Raw genomic sequence first — 19,769 nt, 5'->3', positions numbered from 1 at the left:
TTTTTTTTTTGTCATTTAGCAGACACTCTTATCCAGAGCGACTTACGGGAACAAATAGGGTTAAGTGCCTTGCTTAAGGGCACATCGACAGATTTTTCACCTAGTCGGCTCTGGGATTAGAACCAGCGACCTTTCGGTTAATGGCACAACGCTCTTACCCACTAAGCTACCTGCCGCCATTGAGGACAATGAGAGTAAACGACTGTAATAATAATAATAGATTGAAACATACTTTTTACTCTGTTATATTTTACTATATTATTATATCGTCGCTGTTTGAACCTCGTAACTCAAAATGTTGTGAATTTCATTTTTGTCCCCTTTACGTCTCTATGAACATTTCACGACCCCTTGACCAATGAAATGTATTCAAAATAGCTTGTCATCAAAACTCTTAAGTCCATTGGCTCTCAAAGTTGTCCGTCAAACCCTGTATCTCCACCACGGCTCTTAGAGTAAAGCGCACATCTTCTCTCCTGAGGATATTTTTGTTTGTTGGGTTTGTAGCTAGATACGATCAGAGGTAAGTTGCACTTTAATTACCTTCTGCCTTTGCAATATTATATATTTCTGGATTAAGCTAAGTATTTCCCAATGTGGCTCAGTTGGTAGAGCATGGTGTGTGCAACACCAGGGTTGTGGGTTAGATTCCCACGGGGGACCAGTATGGAAAAAAAGTATGAAAATGTATGCACTAACTACTGTAAAATTGCTCTTATAAGAGTGTCTGCTAAATGTAATAATGTCATATAATTCTGCTGTTGCAATTGTGTTTTGAGGGCGAATGAAATGACTAGCTAGTTAGCTTTGGCTAACCCAGAATCTGACAGACAAAGTTTCATCTCCTGTTTTTAGCTCCCCATATGATCTCTGCGTGTTGGCTAACTAGCCACCTTTTCATTGGCATAAAGAGTGAACAGATTAATCAGATGCGTGGGGCAATAGCTAAACAGCTATCACATTAGATTGCTACTAGATGAGCTGGCTTAGCGCTAGCTAGCTGTTGTGTCAACCATGTAACTTTAGCTAGCTAACATTAGCTAGATCAACCGGTCAGTCCAGTGTAAATCTTTTTAGTACGCATTCACCATCACATAATATTGTGAAATTAATGCTATTGAAATTGTTAAATTATTTGAATGTCTCATACCATTTACCTTTTTATGAAATTAAGCACATTGATAAATATTAAGTCAACTTAGAATAAGACCGTAATTGAAACTGTACAGTGTTCATTGGAGACTACCTGTGCTGGAGGACATCTGCAAGATGGTTCTGGCAGGCTTAAATAATTAATTAATGTCAAATCAAAAGTTGTCCTTTTTATTTGCTGTCAAAGTTTACCATAAGGTGTAAAGAATTACCAAACTAAATTTGTAACTAGTACAATCAGCAGTTGCTACATCCATTTTTGGACTTATCAAATTAATGATATGTAACCATTGATTCTTGAAGAATCACCACCCCATTCATGGAAATGGTTTGCTCCTACAGACAGTGAATCACATGGCCTGCTATATAAAGCAGGCAGACAGGCATCGAGGCATTCAGTTACTGTTCCACTGAATGTTAGACTGGGCAACACTAGTGACCTAAGTGACTTTGAACGTGGTGTGATCACTGGTGCCAGGCGCACTGTTTCCAGTATCTCGGCCTCCTGTGGGCTTTTCACGCAAGACGGTGTGGGCCGGAATCAAACCCACGCTGACATGGTAGGCCTATATGGGCCTGCTGAAGGCGGTGGTCCTAACCACTAGACCACCCCATGATTGAACTCAACTTTGACCTTAGAATACACTTGATTCTAGTATTTTGTAGCCTAGTGGAGACCAATATCTATCTTGTGTTATTAAGCGATATAAAACCACGGTTGTTGATGTGCATGGTTGCATTACAGATCTTTTTATTTTATTTATTTTTTGCAGTAATAGGACCTAGGAGTAGCGTTTGAGCGAGCGAGATAAAATATTATTTTGATGGCAGGCCTGATGACTCGACTGCCTCCGCATGGAGAGAAAAGATAACTGCTCATTTTCAAGAATTCACGAGGCTCATTTGAATTTCATGATGCAACAGGAAAAATACTCTGCGTCAAAAGAGTGATCAAAGTTAAGATCCAACATCTGTAGAATCATTCGTACAACTGGACAGTTTTTGTGTTTTGGGAACATATATTTTGTGATGTCCCCATAATGTTCCCACCAGACTGTTCCCACAACCAAATTAAACATTTTGGGAACCTTTATTAAAGAACAGATGAAATGTGTTCTGGGATCGTTCTTGTAACATCAGGTGAATGTTTTTTGCACCCTAAAAGAAACATTGTAGAATCATCAGCACAACTGGACAGTGTTTGTGTTTTGGGAACATATATTTTATGATGTCCCCAGAATATTCTCACCAGACAGTTCCCACACATTATATTACCAAACAAAGGTAAATGACATAAAACAGAATGGAAATAGACTTTGGAGAACCTTAAATTATATCATGGGCAGAAAAAAAATCTATGAATCTCCATTGTTCATTGAAGTTGATGGTTCATTTATAACAAAACATTCCGATATTGCCAATCATTTCAATGACTATTTCACTAATAAAGTGGAAAAACTGAGAAGTGAAATGACAACATTGAACAGTGAACAATCATATTTATGTATAAAATGTCTAATCATGAAAGAGAAGGATTGCTGTTTTGAATTTGGTCAAGTTAGTGTGGGGGCGAGGTGGAAAAACTATTGTTATCCATCAGTAATGAGAAGCCACCAACCTTGATGGGAAACGATTGAGAATGTAGTAGCAGACTGTATCTTTAACCAAAGCCTAATGGAGTGTGTGTCCACAGGCGTTGAAGTAAGCTAAAGTAATTAAAGTGCCTGAAAATAGTAAAGCACCCTTTGCTGGCTCTAACAGCCACCCAATCCGTTTGTTGCCTGTTCTTAGTAAACTGATGGAGAGAATTGTGTTTGAACAAATACAATGCTATTTTTCAGAGAACAAGTTAACTACTGACTTTCAGGATGCATATAGGGAACGGCACTCAACTTTTATTGCCCTGACTCAGATAACTGATGATTGGTTAACAGAAATCTTTTTTTTACCAAAACAGAGGCAGGGTGAAAACTTTGTTATTGTTTCAACTGCGGATTGGCCCTTTAAGCATAGTACGTATTCCTTATCAGCCCACCCACCTTCTGTGTCCTCCACATCACTGGCCTCCTTCTTCAATTTCTTCTTCTTGGTTGATTTGGTGACTGGCATCACGTCTGGATGGATCAATCAAACAATTAAGCTAATTGATCAAACTCTTAACAAGGTTTTAGTATCTAGCAGCTCATTACATTTACATTTTTAATCATTTAGCAGACGCTCTTATCCAGGGCGACTTACAGTTAGTGAATAAATTTTTTTATACTGCCCCCCCCCCCCCCCCCCCCCCCGTGGGAAACGAACCCACAACCCTGGCGTTGCAAGCGCCACGCTCTACCAACTGAGCCTTTAGGGGACCTCATTAACATACCTAGATAAGGTATGGTAGATAAGGTATGGTACGGGGCGGCAGGTAGCTTAGTGGTTAAGAGCGTTGTGCCAGTAACCGAAAGGTTGCTGGTTCTAATCCCCGAGCCGACTAGGTGAAAAATCTGTCGACGTGCCCTTGAGCAAGGCACTTAACCCTAATTGCTCCTGTAAGTCGCTCTGGATAAGAGCGTCTGCTAAATGACTCAAATGTAAATGTAAATGAGGTATTTGTAGACACCTGAACAGACTAAACAAATGCAAGAAAATGTATTCAACTGAGTGGACAAAACATTAGGAACACCGTCCTAATATTGAGTTGCACCCCCTTTCCCCCTCAGAACAGCCTCAGTTCGTCGGGGCATGGACTCTACAAGGTGTCGAAAGCGTTCCGCAGGGATGCTGGCCCATGTTGACTCCAATGCTTCCCACAGTGGTGTCAAGTTGGCTGGATGTCCTTTGCGTGGTGGGACCATTCTTGATACACACGGGAAACTGTTGAGTGTGAAAAACCCAGCAGCGTTGCAGTTCTTGACACAAACCGGTGCGCCTGGCACCTACTACCATACCCCGTTCAAAGGCACCTAAATATTTTGTCTTGCCCATTCACCCTCTGAATGGCACACATACACAATCCATGTCTCAAGGCTTAAAAATCCTTCTTTAACCTTCATCTACACTGATTTGAAGAGGATTTAACAAGTGACATCAATAAGGGATTATAGCTTTCACCTGGATTCATCTGGTCAGTCTCTGTCATGGAAAGAGCAGGTGTTCTTAATGTGTTGTCCACTCAGTGTATGTGTGACTTGTACAGTACATTTAGTAAGTATGTCGTATAGACAGTCTGGTAAACAAAGAAACGTGTCTTTCAGAGTAACAACACAAGACAGACAACACGACAAACACAGACAGACAGACCTACTCACCGGCTCTGTCTTGACTGCGCTCGGCAACAAACATGAAAAGAGTCCAACAACAATAATATCAGATACAATCAACAAAAGTCCACTACAATCATCCAAACGGTACCACTTCTTGGCTTCCCTCTCCGACCGGTACGTCTCCTAGTACTGAGATGAGACTGTCTCTTCTCAGAAACAGCTTAGATTGACCCGAGGATAAGCAGGTTGGTTGTGATAGCCTTTCGGTTGGCTGTAAGCAGGTTGGTTAGGTTGGGACAGCCTATTGGTTGGCTGTAAGCAAGTTGATTAGGTTGCGACAGCCTATCGGTTGGCTAGCTGTCCAGAGAGGAGAGAGGCCACTACCCCATTAGAGTCATTTAGGTCTATAGGAACTAAATCCTATTATCTCTCCTAACAGGCCATGCAGGTTAGTCTGCTTCTCACGTATACAAGGGCTTAATGATGACACTGTGGTGACATCAGCTGGCACCACGAGGGTGGCACCACATCAGCTGATAGTTTGCTGACATCACCAACACAATCACATATCTACAGTATTAATTCAGTCATTTTGGATCGTGCTCGTCAAGGAGTAAATAAATAACGATAGGACTACTAACCAGGGCATGGGATAGGACTACTAACCAGGGCATGGAATAGGACTACTAACCAGGGCATGGAATAGAACTACTAACCAGGGCATGGGAATATAACTACTAACCAGGGCATGGAATAGAACTACTAACCAGGGCATGGAATAGGACTACTAACCAGGGCATGGAATAGGACTACTAACCAGGGCATGGGAATAGAACTACTAACCAGGGCATGGAATAGAACTACTAACCAGGGCATGGAATAGAACTACTAACCAGGGCATGGAATAGAACTACTAACCAGGGCATGGAATAGAACTACTAACCAGGGCATGGGATAGAACTACTAACCAGGGCATGGAATAGGACTACTAACCAGGGCATGGGATAGAACTACTAACCAGGGCATGGGATAGAACTACTAACCAGGGCATGGGATAGAACTACTAACCAGGGCATGGAATAGAACTACTAACCAGGGCATGGAATAGAACTACTAACCAGGGCATGGGAATAGGACTACTAACCAGGGCATGGAATAGGACTACTAACCAGGGCATGGAATAGGACTACTAACCAGGGCATGGAATAGGACTACTAACCAGGGCATGGAATAGGACTACTAACCAGGGCATGGGATAGAACTACTAACCAGGGCATGGGATAGGACTACTAACCAGGGCATGGGATAGAACTACTAACCAGGGCATGGGATAGGACTACTAACCAGGGCATGGACTAGGACTACTAACCAGGGCATGGAATAGGACTACTAACCAGGGCATGGAATAGGACTACTAACCAGGGCATGGAATAGGACTACTAACCAGGGCATGGAATAGGACTACTAACCAGGGCATGGAATAGGACTACTAACCAGGGCATGGAATAGGACTACTAACCAGGGCATGGGATAGAACTACTAACCAGGGCATGGGATAGGACTACTAACCAGGGCATGGGATAGAACTACTAACCAGGGCATGGGATAGGACTACTAACCAGGGCATGGAATAGGACTACTAACCAGGGCATGGAATAGGACTACTAACCAGGGCATGGGATAGAACTACTAACCAGGGCATGGAATAGGACTACTAACCAGGGCATGGGAATATAACTACTAACCAGGGCATGGAAATAGAACTACTAACCAGGGCATGGAATATAACTACTAACCAGGGTATGGAATATAACTACTAACCAGGGCATGGAATAGAACTACTAACCAGGGCATGGAATAGAACTACTAACCAGGGCATGGGAATAGAACTACTAACCAGGGCATGGGAATAGAACTACTAACCAGGGCATGGAATATAACTACTAACCAGGGCATGGGAATAGAACTACTAACCAGGGCATGGAATAGAACTACTAACCAGGGCATGGAATAGAACTACTAACCAGGGCATGGGAATAGAACTACTAACCAGGGCATGGGAATAGAACTACTAACCAGGGCATGGGAATAGAACTACTAACCAGGGCATGGAATAGAACTACTAACCAGGGCATGGGAATAGAACTACTAACCAGGGCATGGAATAGAACTACTAACCAGGGCATGGGAATCGAACTACTAACCAGGGCATGGGAATAGAACTACTAACCAGGGCATGGGAATTGAACTACTAACCAGGGCATGGAATAGAACTACTAACCAGGGCATGGAATAGAACTACTAACCAGGGCATGGGAATAGAACTACTAACCAGGGCATGGAATAGAACTACTAATAATAATAATAATAATATGCCATTTAGCAGACGCTTTTATCCAAAGCGACTTACAGTCATGCGTGCATACATTTTTTTTTTGTGTGTATGGGTGGTCCCGGGGGATCGAACCCACTACCTTGGCGTTACAAGCGCCGTGCTCTACCAGCTGAGCTACAGCTCGGAAATAGAACTACTAACCAGTAGTAACCAATTAAACACTAAAATAACAATAATAAATCAACTTAATATGACAGTGTATGAAGCAGGCTACAATTGTTAGGTTGACTAATAACTGCAGAACAAAGTGTTACAGTACTTCAATCAATGACAGGGGATGTTGATCAAAATACACACACAACATGCGACAGTGGATATTTACATATACAAAACAACAACAGTTGTGGATCCTTGCAACCAAATAAAATACCTCTAACATAATTGACCAATAAACAAAGCCTATTAACAGGTCTAGCTACCTGATGTCTCTGTATTCAACCCAGTTCAATAATTCACCACAAACATGAGACCCTCCTGCTGCCCAGGCCTCTAAGGGGAGGAGAAAGTGTGTGTGACTTACCGCCTGTTACTTACCGCCTGTGACTTACCGCCTGTGACTTACCGCCTTTTACTTACCGCCTGTGACTTACCGCCTGTGACTTACCACCTGTTACTTACCGCCTGTGACTTACCGCCTGTGACTTACCGCCTTTTACTTACCGCCTGTGACTTACCGCCTGTGACTTACCGCCTGTGACTTACCGCCTGTGACTTACCGCATGTTACTTACCGCCTTTGACTTAGCGCCTTTGACTTACTGCATGTTACTTACAGCTTGTGACTTACCGTCTGTGACTTACCGTCTGTGACTTACCGTCTGTGACTTACCGCCTTTGACTTACAGCCTGTTACTTACCGCCTGTGACTTAGCGCCTGTGACTTACCGTCTGTGACTTACCGCCTGTGACTTACCGTCTGTTACTTACCGCCTTTGACTTACAGCCTGTGACTTACCGCCTGTGACTTACCGTCTGTGACTTACCGCCTGTGACTTACCGTCTGTGACTTACCGCCTGTGACTTAGCGCCTGTGACTTAGCGCCTTTGACTTACCGCCTTTGACTTAGCGCCTTTGACTTAGCGCCTTTGACTTAGCGCCTTTGACTTACTGCCTGTTACTTACAGCTTGTGACATACCGTCTGTGACTTACCGTCTGTGACTTACCGCCTGTTACTTACCGCCTGTGACTTAGCGCCTGTGACTTACCGCCTGTGACTTACCGCCTGTGACTTACCGCCTGTTACTTACCGCCTGTGACTTACCGCCTTTTACTTACCGCCTGTGACTTACCGCCTGTGACTTACCGCCTTTGACTTAGTGCCTGTTACTTACCGCCTTTGACTTAGCGCCTTTGACTTACTGCCTGTTACTTACAGCTTGTGACATACCGTCTGTGACTTACCGTCTGTGACTTACCGCCTGTTACTTACCGCCTTTGACTTACAGCCTGTTACTTACCGCCTGTGACTTAGCGCCTGTGACTTACCGTCTGTGACTTAGCGCCTGTGACTTACCGTCTGTGACTTAGCGCCTGTGACTTACCGCCTTTGACTTAGCGCCTTTGACTTACCGCCTTTGACTTAGCGCCTTTGACTTACCGCCTTTGACTTAGCGCCTTTGACTTACCGCCTGTGACTTACCGTCTGTGACTTACCGTCTGTGACTTACCGCCTGTTACTTACCGCCTGTTACTTACCGTCTGTGACTTACCGCCTGTTCTCTCCCCATTCTAGCACGGCTCAGGGCCTGGCTGAGGATATGCCTGCGTCCCAAAATGGCACCCTTTTATCCTAAATAGTGTGCTACTTTTGACCAGCGAATATGGTGCCATTTGGGGCGGAGACAATATGTCTGCCAGTAGTCGGTGGGGGGGAGGGCAGCGCTGAGCCAAAGCTGAGGATACTGCTGTGTAATCCGGGTTAAATACTCATAGGAGAGGATCACTGCTGAGGCATGTGAGGCAGAGATCACACTGACTGCAGGTCTGGCGACAGAGAAAGGGTTGCCAGACTGGTCCCAGATCTGTTTGTGCTGGGTTGCCAACTCCTGTGGTCATTGTCACATGTGGGATTGTTGGACAGAGAAAGGGGGATAGGGCAACTATACAGGGGGGAGAATCACAGACTGCCTTGTCTGAATTGTCTGGTAACAGCAGCCAGACATGACATCCCCATCCTCTGGTCTCTCCTGCCATGACTGCATTACCCTTATTCTGTTTCAACAGACTTTTGTCTTGTGCCACATTTACATAAAAAAATACACCACAACCATAATCACAACAACTGATGACATTTAATGAATACATCAATACGTGTACACGCAATACATAAAAAGACACTCAAATAGGAAACGTGAATTCGAATAAAAGCTACATTCACAGCTATTCTGCCCAAGACAGCAGTACGTTACATTCTCACGTCTGAAACTCAGTTGAGTCAAGTTTTCCGGTTCATCAAACTAGTCAGTCACTTCAAAAACAAGTACTATGACAAAACACAACATAAAAACAGTATGTGAGTGCGTCCCAAATGCGCACCCTATCACCACAGGGCTCTGATCAAAAGTAGTGCACTACATGAAGGGAATAGGGTGCCATTTGGGACGCATCCCCGTATATCTGATAGTATATAAAAGATACAAGATGGCGCTGACAGACATGGTCGCCTTGTTTCTAGATTTCCTAGCCTACCTGCTCAGAACTTTTCTTGTATTATTACCTACAGCCGGAAATAACTTCTTAACATTAGATCGGCGGGTCACTCACCAGAAATCCGAGCAGAGATTCAACTCCCCTGACCTAGATCCTTTGTTTGAACTTCCCGAGGCAGCTCTATTCCTCCCGGGGAGCTGCAGCAAAACACTGATGCCAGAGAAGAGGAAGAAGAAGTGGGGTCCCAGTCAGACTCAAGCAGCTGCATACCATCCACCCCTTCAGAGTATATTATGGATGGGGAGCGTAGCTGAACAGCTATTTTCAGGTCTCTCCAGAGATGTTCGATCGGGTTCAAGTCCGGGCTCTGGCTGGGCCACTCAAGGACATTCAGAGACTTGTTCCAAAGCAACTCCTGCGTTGTTTTGGCTGTGTGCTTAGGGTTGTTGTCCTGTTGGAAGGTGTACGTTCGCCCCAGTCTGAGGTCCTGAGCACTCTGGAGCAGGTTTTCATCAACGATCTCTCTGTACTTTGCTATGTTCAGCTTTCCCTCGATCCTGACTAGTCTCCCAGTCCCTGCCGCTGAAAAACATCCCCACAGCATGATGCTACCACCACCATGCTTCACCGTAGGGATGGTGCCTGGTTTCTTCCAGACGTGACGCTTGGCATTCAGGCCGAAGAGTTCAATCTTGGTTTCATCAGACCAGAGAATCTTGTTTCTCATGGTCTGAGAGTCCTTTAGGTGCCTTTTGGCAAACTCCAAGCGGGCTGGGATGTGCTTTTTACTGAGGAGTGGCTTCCGTCTGACCACTCTACCATAAAGGCCTGATTGGTGGAGTGATGCAGAGATGGTTGTCCTTCTGGAAGGTTCTCCCATCTCCACAGAGGAACTCTCTAGCTCTGTCAGAGTGATCATCGGGTTCTTGGTCACCTCCCTGACCAAGGTCCTTCTCCCCCGATTGCTCAGTTTGGCCGGGCGGCCAGCTCTAGGAAGAGTCTTGGTGGTTCCAAACGTCTTCCATTTAAGAATGATGGCGGCCACTGTGTTCTTGGGGACCTTCAATGCTGCAGAATTGTTTTGTACCTGTCTGAATACTTATGTAAATAAGGTATCAGTTTTTTTTTTTATGCACTGTATACTGTCCATACTGTCTATACACACCATTATATATATTTATATTATGACATTGCTCGTTCTGATATTTATAATTTTTTTGTTTTGTATTTCTAGGTATTACTGCACTGTTGGACCTAGAAACACAAGCATTTCACTGCACCTGAGATAACATCTGCAAAAATGTGTACACGACCAATAAACATTTATTTGAAATACACAGTACATCACCTGAGAAATACATCACATTGAGTCTGAGAAATACATCACATTGAGTCTGGTGAATCCATGACAGTCACAGATTCAGAGGAGCAGTTCCCCAGGAGTTAAACTGATTCAGTGGTTACAGAGTTAAAAGAGATATCTCTATCAGTGAGGACACAACACAGCCTCTCTGCTCAGCACTCACTCCAAACTAAACCAACCATAATAACACAATCATGTCATAACATTACTAAAAAGTATATATACACTATATATATATACACAGTTGAAGTCGGATGTTTACATACACCTTAGCCAAATACAGTGAGGGAAAAAAGTATTTCATCCCCTGCTGATTTTGTATGTTTGCCCACTGAAAAATACATGATCAGTCTATAATTGTAACGGTATGTTTATTTGAACAGTGAGAGACAGAATAATAACAAAATAATCCAAAAAACACATGTCAAAAATGTTATAAATTGATTTGCATTTTAATGAGGGAAATAAGTATTTGACCCCCTCTCAATCAGAAAGATTTCTGGCTCCCAGGTGTCTTTTATACAGGTAACAAGCTGAGATTAGGAGCACACTCTTAAAGGGAGTGCTCCTAATCTCACCTTGTTACCTGTATAAAAGACACCTGTCCAAAGAAGCAATCAATCAATCAGATTCCAAACTCTTCACCATGGCCAAGACCAAAGAGCTCTCCAAGGATGTCAGGGACAAGATTGTAGACCTACACAAGGCTGGAATGGGCTACAAGACCATCGCCAAGCAGCTTGGTGAGAAGGTGACAACAGTTGGTGCGATTATTCGCAAATGGAAGAAACACAAAAGAACTGTCAATCTCCCTCGGCCTGGGGCTCCATGCAAGATCTTACCTCGTGGAGTTGCAATGATCATGGAAATGGTGAGGAATCATCCCAGAACTACACGGGAGGATCTTGTCAATGATCTCAAGGCAGCTGGGACCATAGTCACTAAGAAAACAATTGGTAACACACAACGCCGTGAAGGACTGAAATCCTGCAGCGCCCGCAAGGTCCCCCTGCTCAAGAAAGCACATATACAGGCCCGTCTGAAGTTTGCAAATGAACATCTGAATGATTCAGAGGAGAACTGGGTGAAAGTGTTGTGGTCAAATGAGACCAAAATCGAGCTCTTTGGCATCAACTCAACTCGCCGTGTTTGGAGGAGGAGGAATGTTGCCTATGACCCCAAGAACACCATCCCCACCGTCAAACATGGAGGTGGAAACATTATGCTTTGGGGGTGTTTTTCTGTTAAGGGGACAGGACAACTTCACCGCATCAAAGGGACGATGGACGGGGCCATGTACCGTCAAATCTTGGGTGAGAACCTCCTTCCCTCAGCCAGGGCATTGAAAATGGGTCGTGGATGGGTATTCCAGCATGACAATGACCCAAAACACACGGCCAAGGCAACAAAGGAGTGGCTCAAGAAGAAGCACATTAAGGTCCTTAATCCCATAGAAAATCTGTGGAGGGAGCTGAAAGTTCGAGTTGCCAAACGTCAGGCTCGAAACCTTAATGACTTGGAGAAGATCTGCAAAGAGGAGCGGGACAAAATCCCTCCTGAGATGTGTGCAAACCTGGTGGCCAACTACAAGAAACGTCTGAACTCTGTGATTGCCAACTAGGGTTTTGTCACCAAGTACTAAGTCATGTTTTGCAGAGGGGTCAAATACTTATTTCCCTCATTAAAATGCAAATCAATTCATAACATTTTTGACATGCGTTTTTCTGGATTTTTTGTTGTTATTCTGTTCAAATAAACCTACCATTAAAATTATAGACTGATCATGTCTTGGTCAGTTGGCAAATGTACAAAATCAGTAGGGGATCAAATACTTTTTTCCCGCCCTGTACATTTAAACTCAGTTTTTCACAATTCCTGACATTTAATCCTAGTAAAAATTCCCTGTCTTAGGTCATTTAGGATCACCAATTTATTTTAAGAATGTGAAATGTCATAATAATATTAGAGAGAATTTATTTCAGCTTTTCTTTTTTTTTCTTTTTTTTCTTTCATCACATTCCCAGATGTCTACACAGTGGGGGAAAAAAGTATTTAGTCAGCCACCAATTGTGCAAGTTCTCCCACTTAAAAAGATGAGAGAGGCCTGTAATTTTCATCATAGGTACACGTCAACTATGACAGACAAAATGAGATTTTTTTTTTTCAGAAAATCACATTGTAGGATTTTTTATGATTTTATTTGTAAATGATGGTGGAAAATAAGTATTTGGTCAATAACAAAAGTTTCTCAATACTTTGTTATATACCCTTTGTTGGCAAAGACACAGGTCAAACGTTTACTATAAGTCTTCACAAGGTTTTCACACACTGTTGCTGGTATTTTGGCCCATTCTTCCATGCAGATCTCCTCTAGAGCAGTGATGTTTTGGGGCTGTCGCTGGGCAACACGGACTTTGACTCCAACTTGACTAAATACTTTTTTTCCCCACTGTACACTCAATTAGTATTTGGTAGCATTGCCTTTAAATTGTTTAACTTGGGTCAAACATTTTGGGTAACCTTTCACAAGCTTCCCACAATAAGTTGGGTGAATTTTGACCCATTCCTCCTGACAGAGCTGGTGTAACTGAATCAGGTTTGTAGGCCTCCTTGCTCGCACATGCTTTTTCAGTTCTGCCCACCAATGTTCTATAGGATTGAGGTCAGGGCTTTGTGATGGCCACTCCAATACCTTGACTTTGTTGTCCTTAAGCCATTTTGCCACAACTTTGGAAGTATGCTTGGGGTCATTGTCCATTTGGAAGACCCATTTGCGACCAAGCTTTAACTTCCTGACTGATGTCTTGAGATGTTGCTTCAATACATCCACATAATTTTCCTTCCTCATGATGCCATCTATTTTGTGAAGTGCACCAGTCCCTCCTGCAGCAAAGCACCCCCACAGCATGATGCTGCCACCCCCGTGCTTCACAGTTGGGATGGTGTTCTTCGGCTTGCAAGCCTTCCCCTTTTTCCTCCAAACATAACGATGGTCATTATGGCCAAACAGTTCTATTTTTGTTTCATCAGACCAGAGGATATTTCTCCAAAAAGTACGATCTTTGTCCCCATGTGCAGTTGCAAACCGTAGTCTGTCTTTTTTATGGCGGTTTTGGAGAAGTGGCTTCTTCCTTGCTGAGCGGCCTTTCAGGTTATGTCGATATAGGACTTGTTTTACTGTGGATATAGATACTTTTGTACCTGTTTCCTCCAGCATCTTCACAAGGTCCTTTGCTGTTGTTCTGGGATTGATTTGCACTTTTCGTTCATCTCTAGGAGACAGAACGTGTCTCCTTCCTGAACGGTATGACGGCTGCGTGGTCCCATGGTGTTTATACTTGCGTACTATTGTTTGTACAGATGAACGTGGTACCTTCAGGCGTTTTGAAATTGCTCCCAAGGACGAACCAGACCTGTGGAGGTCTACAAATTTATTTCTGAGGTCTTGGCTGATTTCTTTTGATTTTCCCATGATGTCAAGCAAAGAGGCACTGAGTTTGAAGGTAGGCCTTGAAATACATCCACAGGTACACCTCCATTTGACTCAAATTATGTCAATTAACCTATCAGAATCCTCTAAAGCCATGACATAATTTTCTGGAATTTTCCAAGCTGTTTAAAGGCACAGTCAACTTAGTGTATGTAAACTTCTGACCCACTGGAATTGTGATACAGTGAATTATAAGTGAAATAATCTGTCTGTAAACAATTGTTGGAAAAATTACTTGTGTCATGCACAAAGTAGATGTCCTAACCGACTTGCCAAAACTATAGTTGAGTGGTTGAAAAACTAGTTTTAATGACTCCAACCTAAGTGTATGTAAACTTCCGACTTCAACTGTATGTTTTATTGTCACATACATCTGAGGTACAATACAAATATACAGTACATAAAGGCACCGTCTAACTATACTGGACTCTACTTTATACTCCTCTCCTCTCCTCTCCTGCCCTCCACCCTGCTCCTCTCCTCTCCTCTCCTCTCCCCTCCTCTCCTCTCCTCTCCTCTCCTCTCCTCTCCTCTCCTCTCCTCTCCTCTCCTCTCCTCTCCTCTCCTCTCCTCTCCTCTCCTCTCCTCTCCTCTCCTCTCCTCTCCTCTCCCCTCCCCTCCTCTCCTCTCCTCTCCTCTCCTCTCCTCTCCTCTCCTGCCCACCACCCTGCTCCTCTCCTCTCCTCTCCTCCTCTCCTCTCCCCTCCTCTCCTCTCCTCTCCTCTCCTCCTCTCCTCTCCTCCACCCTCCTCCTCTCCCCTCCTCTCCTCTCCTGCCCTCCTCTCTCCCCTCCTCTCTCCCCTCCTCTCCTCTTCTCCCCTCCTCTCTCCTTTCTCTAGTCGTCAGAACAGAGCCATGTGGCAGGTATCCACTGTGGTCCTTCCTGAGCCAGCTGTATTGTATTAAACAGCTGAATACAGGCGTCCTGCAGCCCCTCGTTGACTATGACACTGTCGAAGAACTGACCATACTTCTCCTCCATGAACCTGGCAGCATCCTCCATCTTCTCAAAGTCAACATCCTGGGTGGGGGGGATGAGAGAAGGAGGGGCTTCAGGGAGGGGAGGAGGAGCCTTAGAAAACAGAGGAACTCAAGCATGTCTGACTAGTTTGATTATCCAAGACAGAATATGAGGAGGCGGGTTAGTATAGTATAGTATAGTATAGTATAGTATAGTATAGTATAGTATAGTATAGTATAGTATAGTATAGTATATTTGAATGCATTAACATAATTATTTACATCAAATATATACACTGAGTGTACAAATCATTCAGAAAACCTTCCTAATATTGAGTCTGTCATTGAAAGAGCAGGGGTCCTTAATGATTTGTACACTCAGTGTAGAAATTAAATGTAAACATGTATCAATAGGGATGTGCATCATTACCTTTCAAGACGATTCGATACGCATCTAGATACATGTGCTCCGATACGATACAGGAATGATACGATGCGATTTGGTTTGATTAGAGAACGAATCGGTTCGACGCGATACAATTCGATGCACTAATATTTGTTGCTTAAACACATTCATTTTCCGTTCTAAATTAAAATCTGCTGCTGATTGAGCTCATAAACTGGGCCTCTCTGAGCTGGATCTGTCTGAGCTGACTTCTGTCGGTCTGAGCTGACTTCTGTCGGTCTGAGCTGACTTCTGTCGGTCTGAGCTGACTTCTGTGTGTCTGTCTGTCTGTCTATGTGTACCACCCCACTACCACTATCAGATTAGAGCCATAAGGGAGACATCTTCCACCCCACTACCACTATCAGATTAGAGCCATTAGGGAGACATCTTCCACCCCACTATCACTATCAGATTAGAGCCATTAGGGAGACATCTTCCACCCCACTACCACTATCAGATTAGAGCCATTAGGGAGACATCTTCCACCCCACTATCACTATCAGATTAGAGCCATTAGGGAGACATCTATTACCCCACTACCACTATCAGATTAGAGCCATTAGGGAGACATCTATTACCCCACTACCACTATCAGATTAGAGCCATTAGGGAGACATCTATTACCCCACTACCACTATCAGATTAGAGCCATTAGGGAGACATCTATTACCCCACTACCACTATCAGATTAGAGCCATTAGGGAGACATCTATTACCCCACTACCACTATCAGATTAGAGCCATTAGGGAGACATCTTCCACCCCACTACCACTATCAGATTAGAGCCATTAGGGAGACATCTATTACCCCACTACCACTATCAGATTAGAGCCATTAGGGAGACATCTATTACCCCACTACCACTATCAGATTAGAGCCATTAGGGAGACATCTATTACCCCACTACCACTATCAGATTAGAGCCATTAGGGAGACATCTATTACCCCACTACCACTATCAGATTAGAGCCATTAGGGAGACATCTTCCACCCCACTACCACTATCAGATTAGAGCCATTAGGGAGACATCTATTACCCCACTACCACTATCAGATTAGAGCCATTAGGGAGACATCTATTACCCCACTACCACTATCAGATTAGAGCCATTAGGGAGACATCTATTACCCCACTACCACTATCAGATTAGAGCCATTAGGGAGACATCTATTACCCCACTACAACTATCAGATTAGAGCCATTAGGGAGACATCTATTACCCCACTACCACTATCAGATTAGAGCCATTAGGGAGACATCTATTACCCCACTACCACTATCAGATTAGAGCCATTAGGGAGACATCTATTACCCCACTACCACTATCAGATTAGAGCCATTAGGGAGACATCTATTACCCCACTACCACTATCAGATTAGAGCCATTAGGGAGACATCTATTACCCCACTACCACTATCAGATTAGAGCCATTAGGGAGACATCTTCCACCCCACTACCACTATCAGATTAGAGCCATTAGGGAGACATCTATTACCCCACTACCACTATCAGATTAGAGCCATTAGGGAGACATCTATTACCCCACTACCACTATCAGATTAGAGCCATTAGGGAGACATCTATTACCCCACTACCACTATCAGATTAGAGCCATTAGGGAGACATCTATTACCCCACTACCACTATCAGATTAGAGCCATTAGGGAGACATCTATTACCCCACTACCACTATCAGATTAGAGCCATTAGGGAGACATCTATTACCCCACTACCACTATCAGATTAGAGCCATTAGGGAGACATCTATTACCCCACTACCACTATCAGATTAGAGCCATTAGGGAGACATCTATTACCCCACTACCACTATCAGATTAGAGCCATTAGGGAGACATCTTCCACCCCACTACCACTATCAGATTAGAGCCATTAGGGAGACATCTTCCACCCCACTACCACTATCAGATTAGAGCCATTAGGGAGACATCTATTACCCCACTACCACTATCAGATTAGAGCCATTAGGGAGACATCTTCCACCCCACTACCACTATCAGATTAGAGCCATTAGGGAGACATCTTCCACCCCACTACCACTATCAGATTAGAGCCATTAGGGAGACATCTATTACCCCACTACCACTATCAGATTAGAGCCATTAGGGAGACATCTATTACCCCACTACCACTATCAGATTAGAGCCATTAGGGAGACATCTATTACCCCACTACCACTATCAGATTAGAGCCATTAGGGAGACATCTATTACCCCACTACCACTATCAGATTAGAGCCATTAGGGAGACATCTATTACCCCACTACCACTATCAGATTAGAGCCATTAGGGAGACATCTATTACCCCACTACCACTATCAGATTAGAGCCATTAGGGAGACATCTATTACCCCACTACCACTATCAGATTAGAGCCATTAGGGAGACATCTATTACCCCACTACCACTATCAGATTAGAGCCATTAGGGAGACATCTATTACCCCACTACCACTATCAGATTAGAGCCATTAGGGAGACATCTATTACCCCACTACCACTATCAGATTAGAGCCATTAGGGAGACATCTATTACCCCACTACCACTATCAGATTAGAGCCATTAGGGAGACATCTATTACCCCACTACCACTATCAGATTAGAGCCATTAGGGAGACATCTTCCACCCCACTACCACTATCAGATTAGAGCCATTAGGGAGACATCTATTACCCCACTACCACTATCAGATTAGAGCCATTAGGGAGACATCTATTACCCCACTACCACTATCAGATTAGAGCCATTAGGGAGACATCTTCCACCCCACTACCACTATCAGATTAGAGCCATTAGGGAGACATCTTCCACCCCACTACCACTATCAGATTAGAGCCATTAGGGAGACATCTATTACCCCACTACCACTATCAGATTAGAGCCATTAGGGAGACATCTTCCACCCCACTACCACTATCAGATTAGAGCCATTAGGGAGACATCTATTACCCCACTACCACTATCAGATTAGAGCCATTAGGGAGACATCTATTACCCCACTACCACTATCAGATTAGAGCCATTAGGGAGACATCTTCCACCCCACTACCACTATCAGATTAGAGCCATTAGGGAGACATCTATTACCCCACTACCACTATCAGATTAGAGCCATTAGGGAGACATCTATTACCCCACTACCACTATCAGATTAGAGCCATTAGGGAGACATCTATTACCCCACTACCACTATCAGATTAGAGCCATTAGGGAGACATCTATTACCCCACTACCACTATCAGATTAGAGCCATTAGGGAGACATCTATTACCCCACTACCACTATCAGATTAGAGCCATTAGGGAGACATCTATTACCCCACTACCACTATCAGATTAGAGCCATTAGGGAGACATCTATTACCCCACTACCACTATCAGATTAGAGCCATTAGGGAGACATCTATTACCCCACTACCACTATCAGATTAGAGCCATTAGGGAGACATCTATTCACCCCACTACCACTATCAGATTAGAGCCATTAGGGAGACATCTATTACCCCACTACCACTATCAGATTAGAGCCATTAGGGAGACATCTATTACCCCACTACCACTATCAGATTAGAGCCATTAGGGAGACATCTATTACCCCACTACCACTATCAGATTAGAGCCATTAGGGAGACATCTATTACCCCACTACCACTATCAGATTAGAGCCATTAGGGAGACATCTATTACCCCACTACCACTATCAGATTAGAGCCATTAGGGAGACATCTATTACCCCACTACCACTATCAGATTAGAGCCATTAGGGAGACATCTATTACCCCACTACCACTATCAGATTAGAGCCATTAGGGAGACATCTATTACCCCACTACCACTATCAGATTAGAGCCATTAGGGAGACATCTATTACCCCACTACCACTATCAGATTAGAGCCATTAGGGAGACATCTATTACCCCACTACCACTATCAGATTAGAGCCATTAGGGAGACATCTTCCACCCCACTACCACTATCAGATTAGAGCCATTAGGGAGACATCTATCACCCCACTACCACTATCAGATTAGAGCCATTAGGGA

General features: G+C 43.8%; 2 protein-coding genes across 2 annotated transcripts in view; both read right to left on the bottom strand.

The window, feature by feature from the left end:
- Window positions 1-4,479, bottom strand: part of tmem237a (transmembrane protein 237a) — a gene marked incomplete at both ends in the record, with an annotated part of 29,474 nt that extends 24,995 nt beyond the window's left edge. Inside the window, 2 exons of the mRNA XM_084161069.1 lie at window positions 3,188-3,266; window positions 4,446-4,479. Coding sequence (XP_084017195.1) covers window positions 3,188-3,266; window positions 4,446-4,479 — 113 coding nt within the window. The remainder of the gene's footprint in view (window positions 1-3,187; window positions 3,267-4,445) is intronic.
- Window positions 4,480-15,133: 10,654 nt separating this feature from the next.
- Window positions 15,134-19,769, bottom strand: part of LOC311128777 (MAGUK p55 subfamily member 4-like) — a gene marked incomplete at both ends in the record, with an annotated part of 33,294 nt that continues 28,658 nt past the window's right edge. Inside the window, one exon of the mRNA XM_084161020.1 lies at window positions 15,134-15,319. Coding sequence (XP_084017146.1) covers window positions 15,134-15,319 — 186 coding nt within the window. The remainder of the gene's footprint in view (window positions 15,320-19,769) is intronic.

This window comes from Coregonus lavaretus (genome assembly GCF_964263955.1).
Source record: "Coregonus lavaretus genome assembly, chromosome: 5".
Classification (NCBI taxonomy): domain Eukaryota; kingdom Metazoa; phylum Chordata; class Actinopteri; order Salmoniformes; family Salmonidae; genus Coregonus; species Coregonus lavaretus.
Note: the sequence above shows the minus strand (reverse complement) of the source record. Positions and strands in the feature narration are given on the sequence as shown.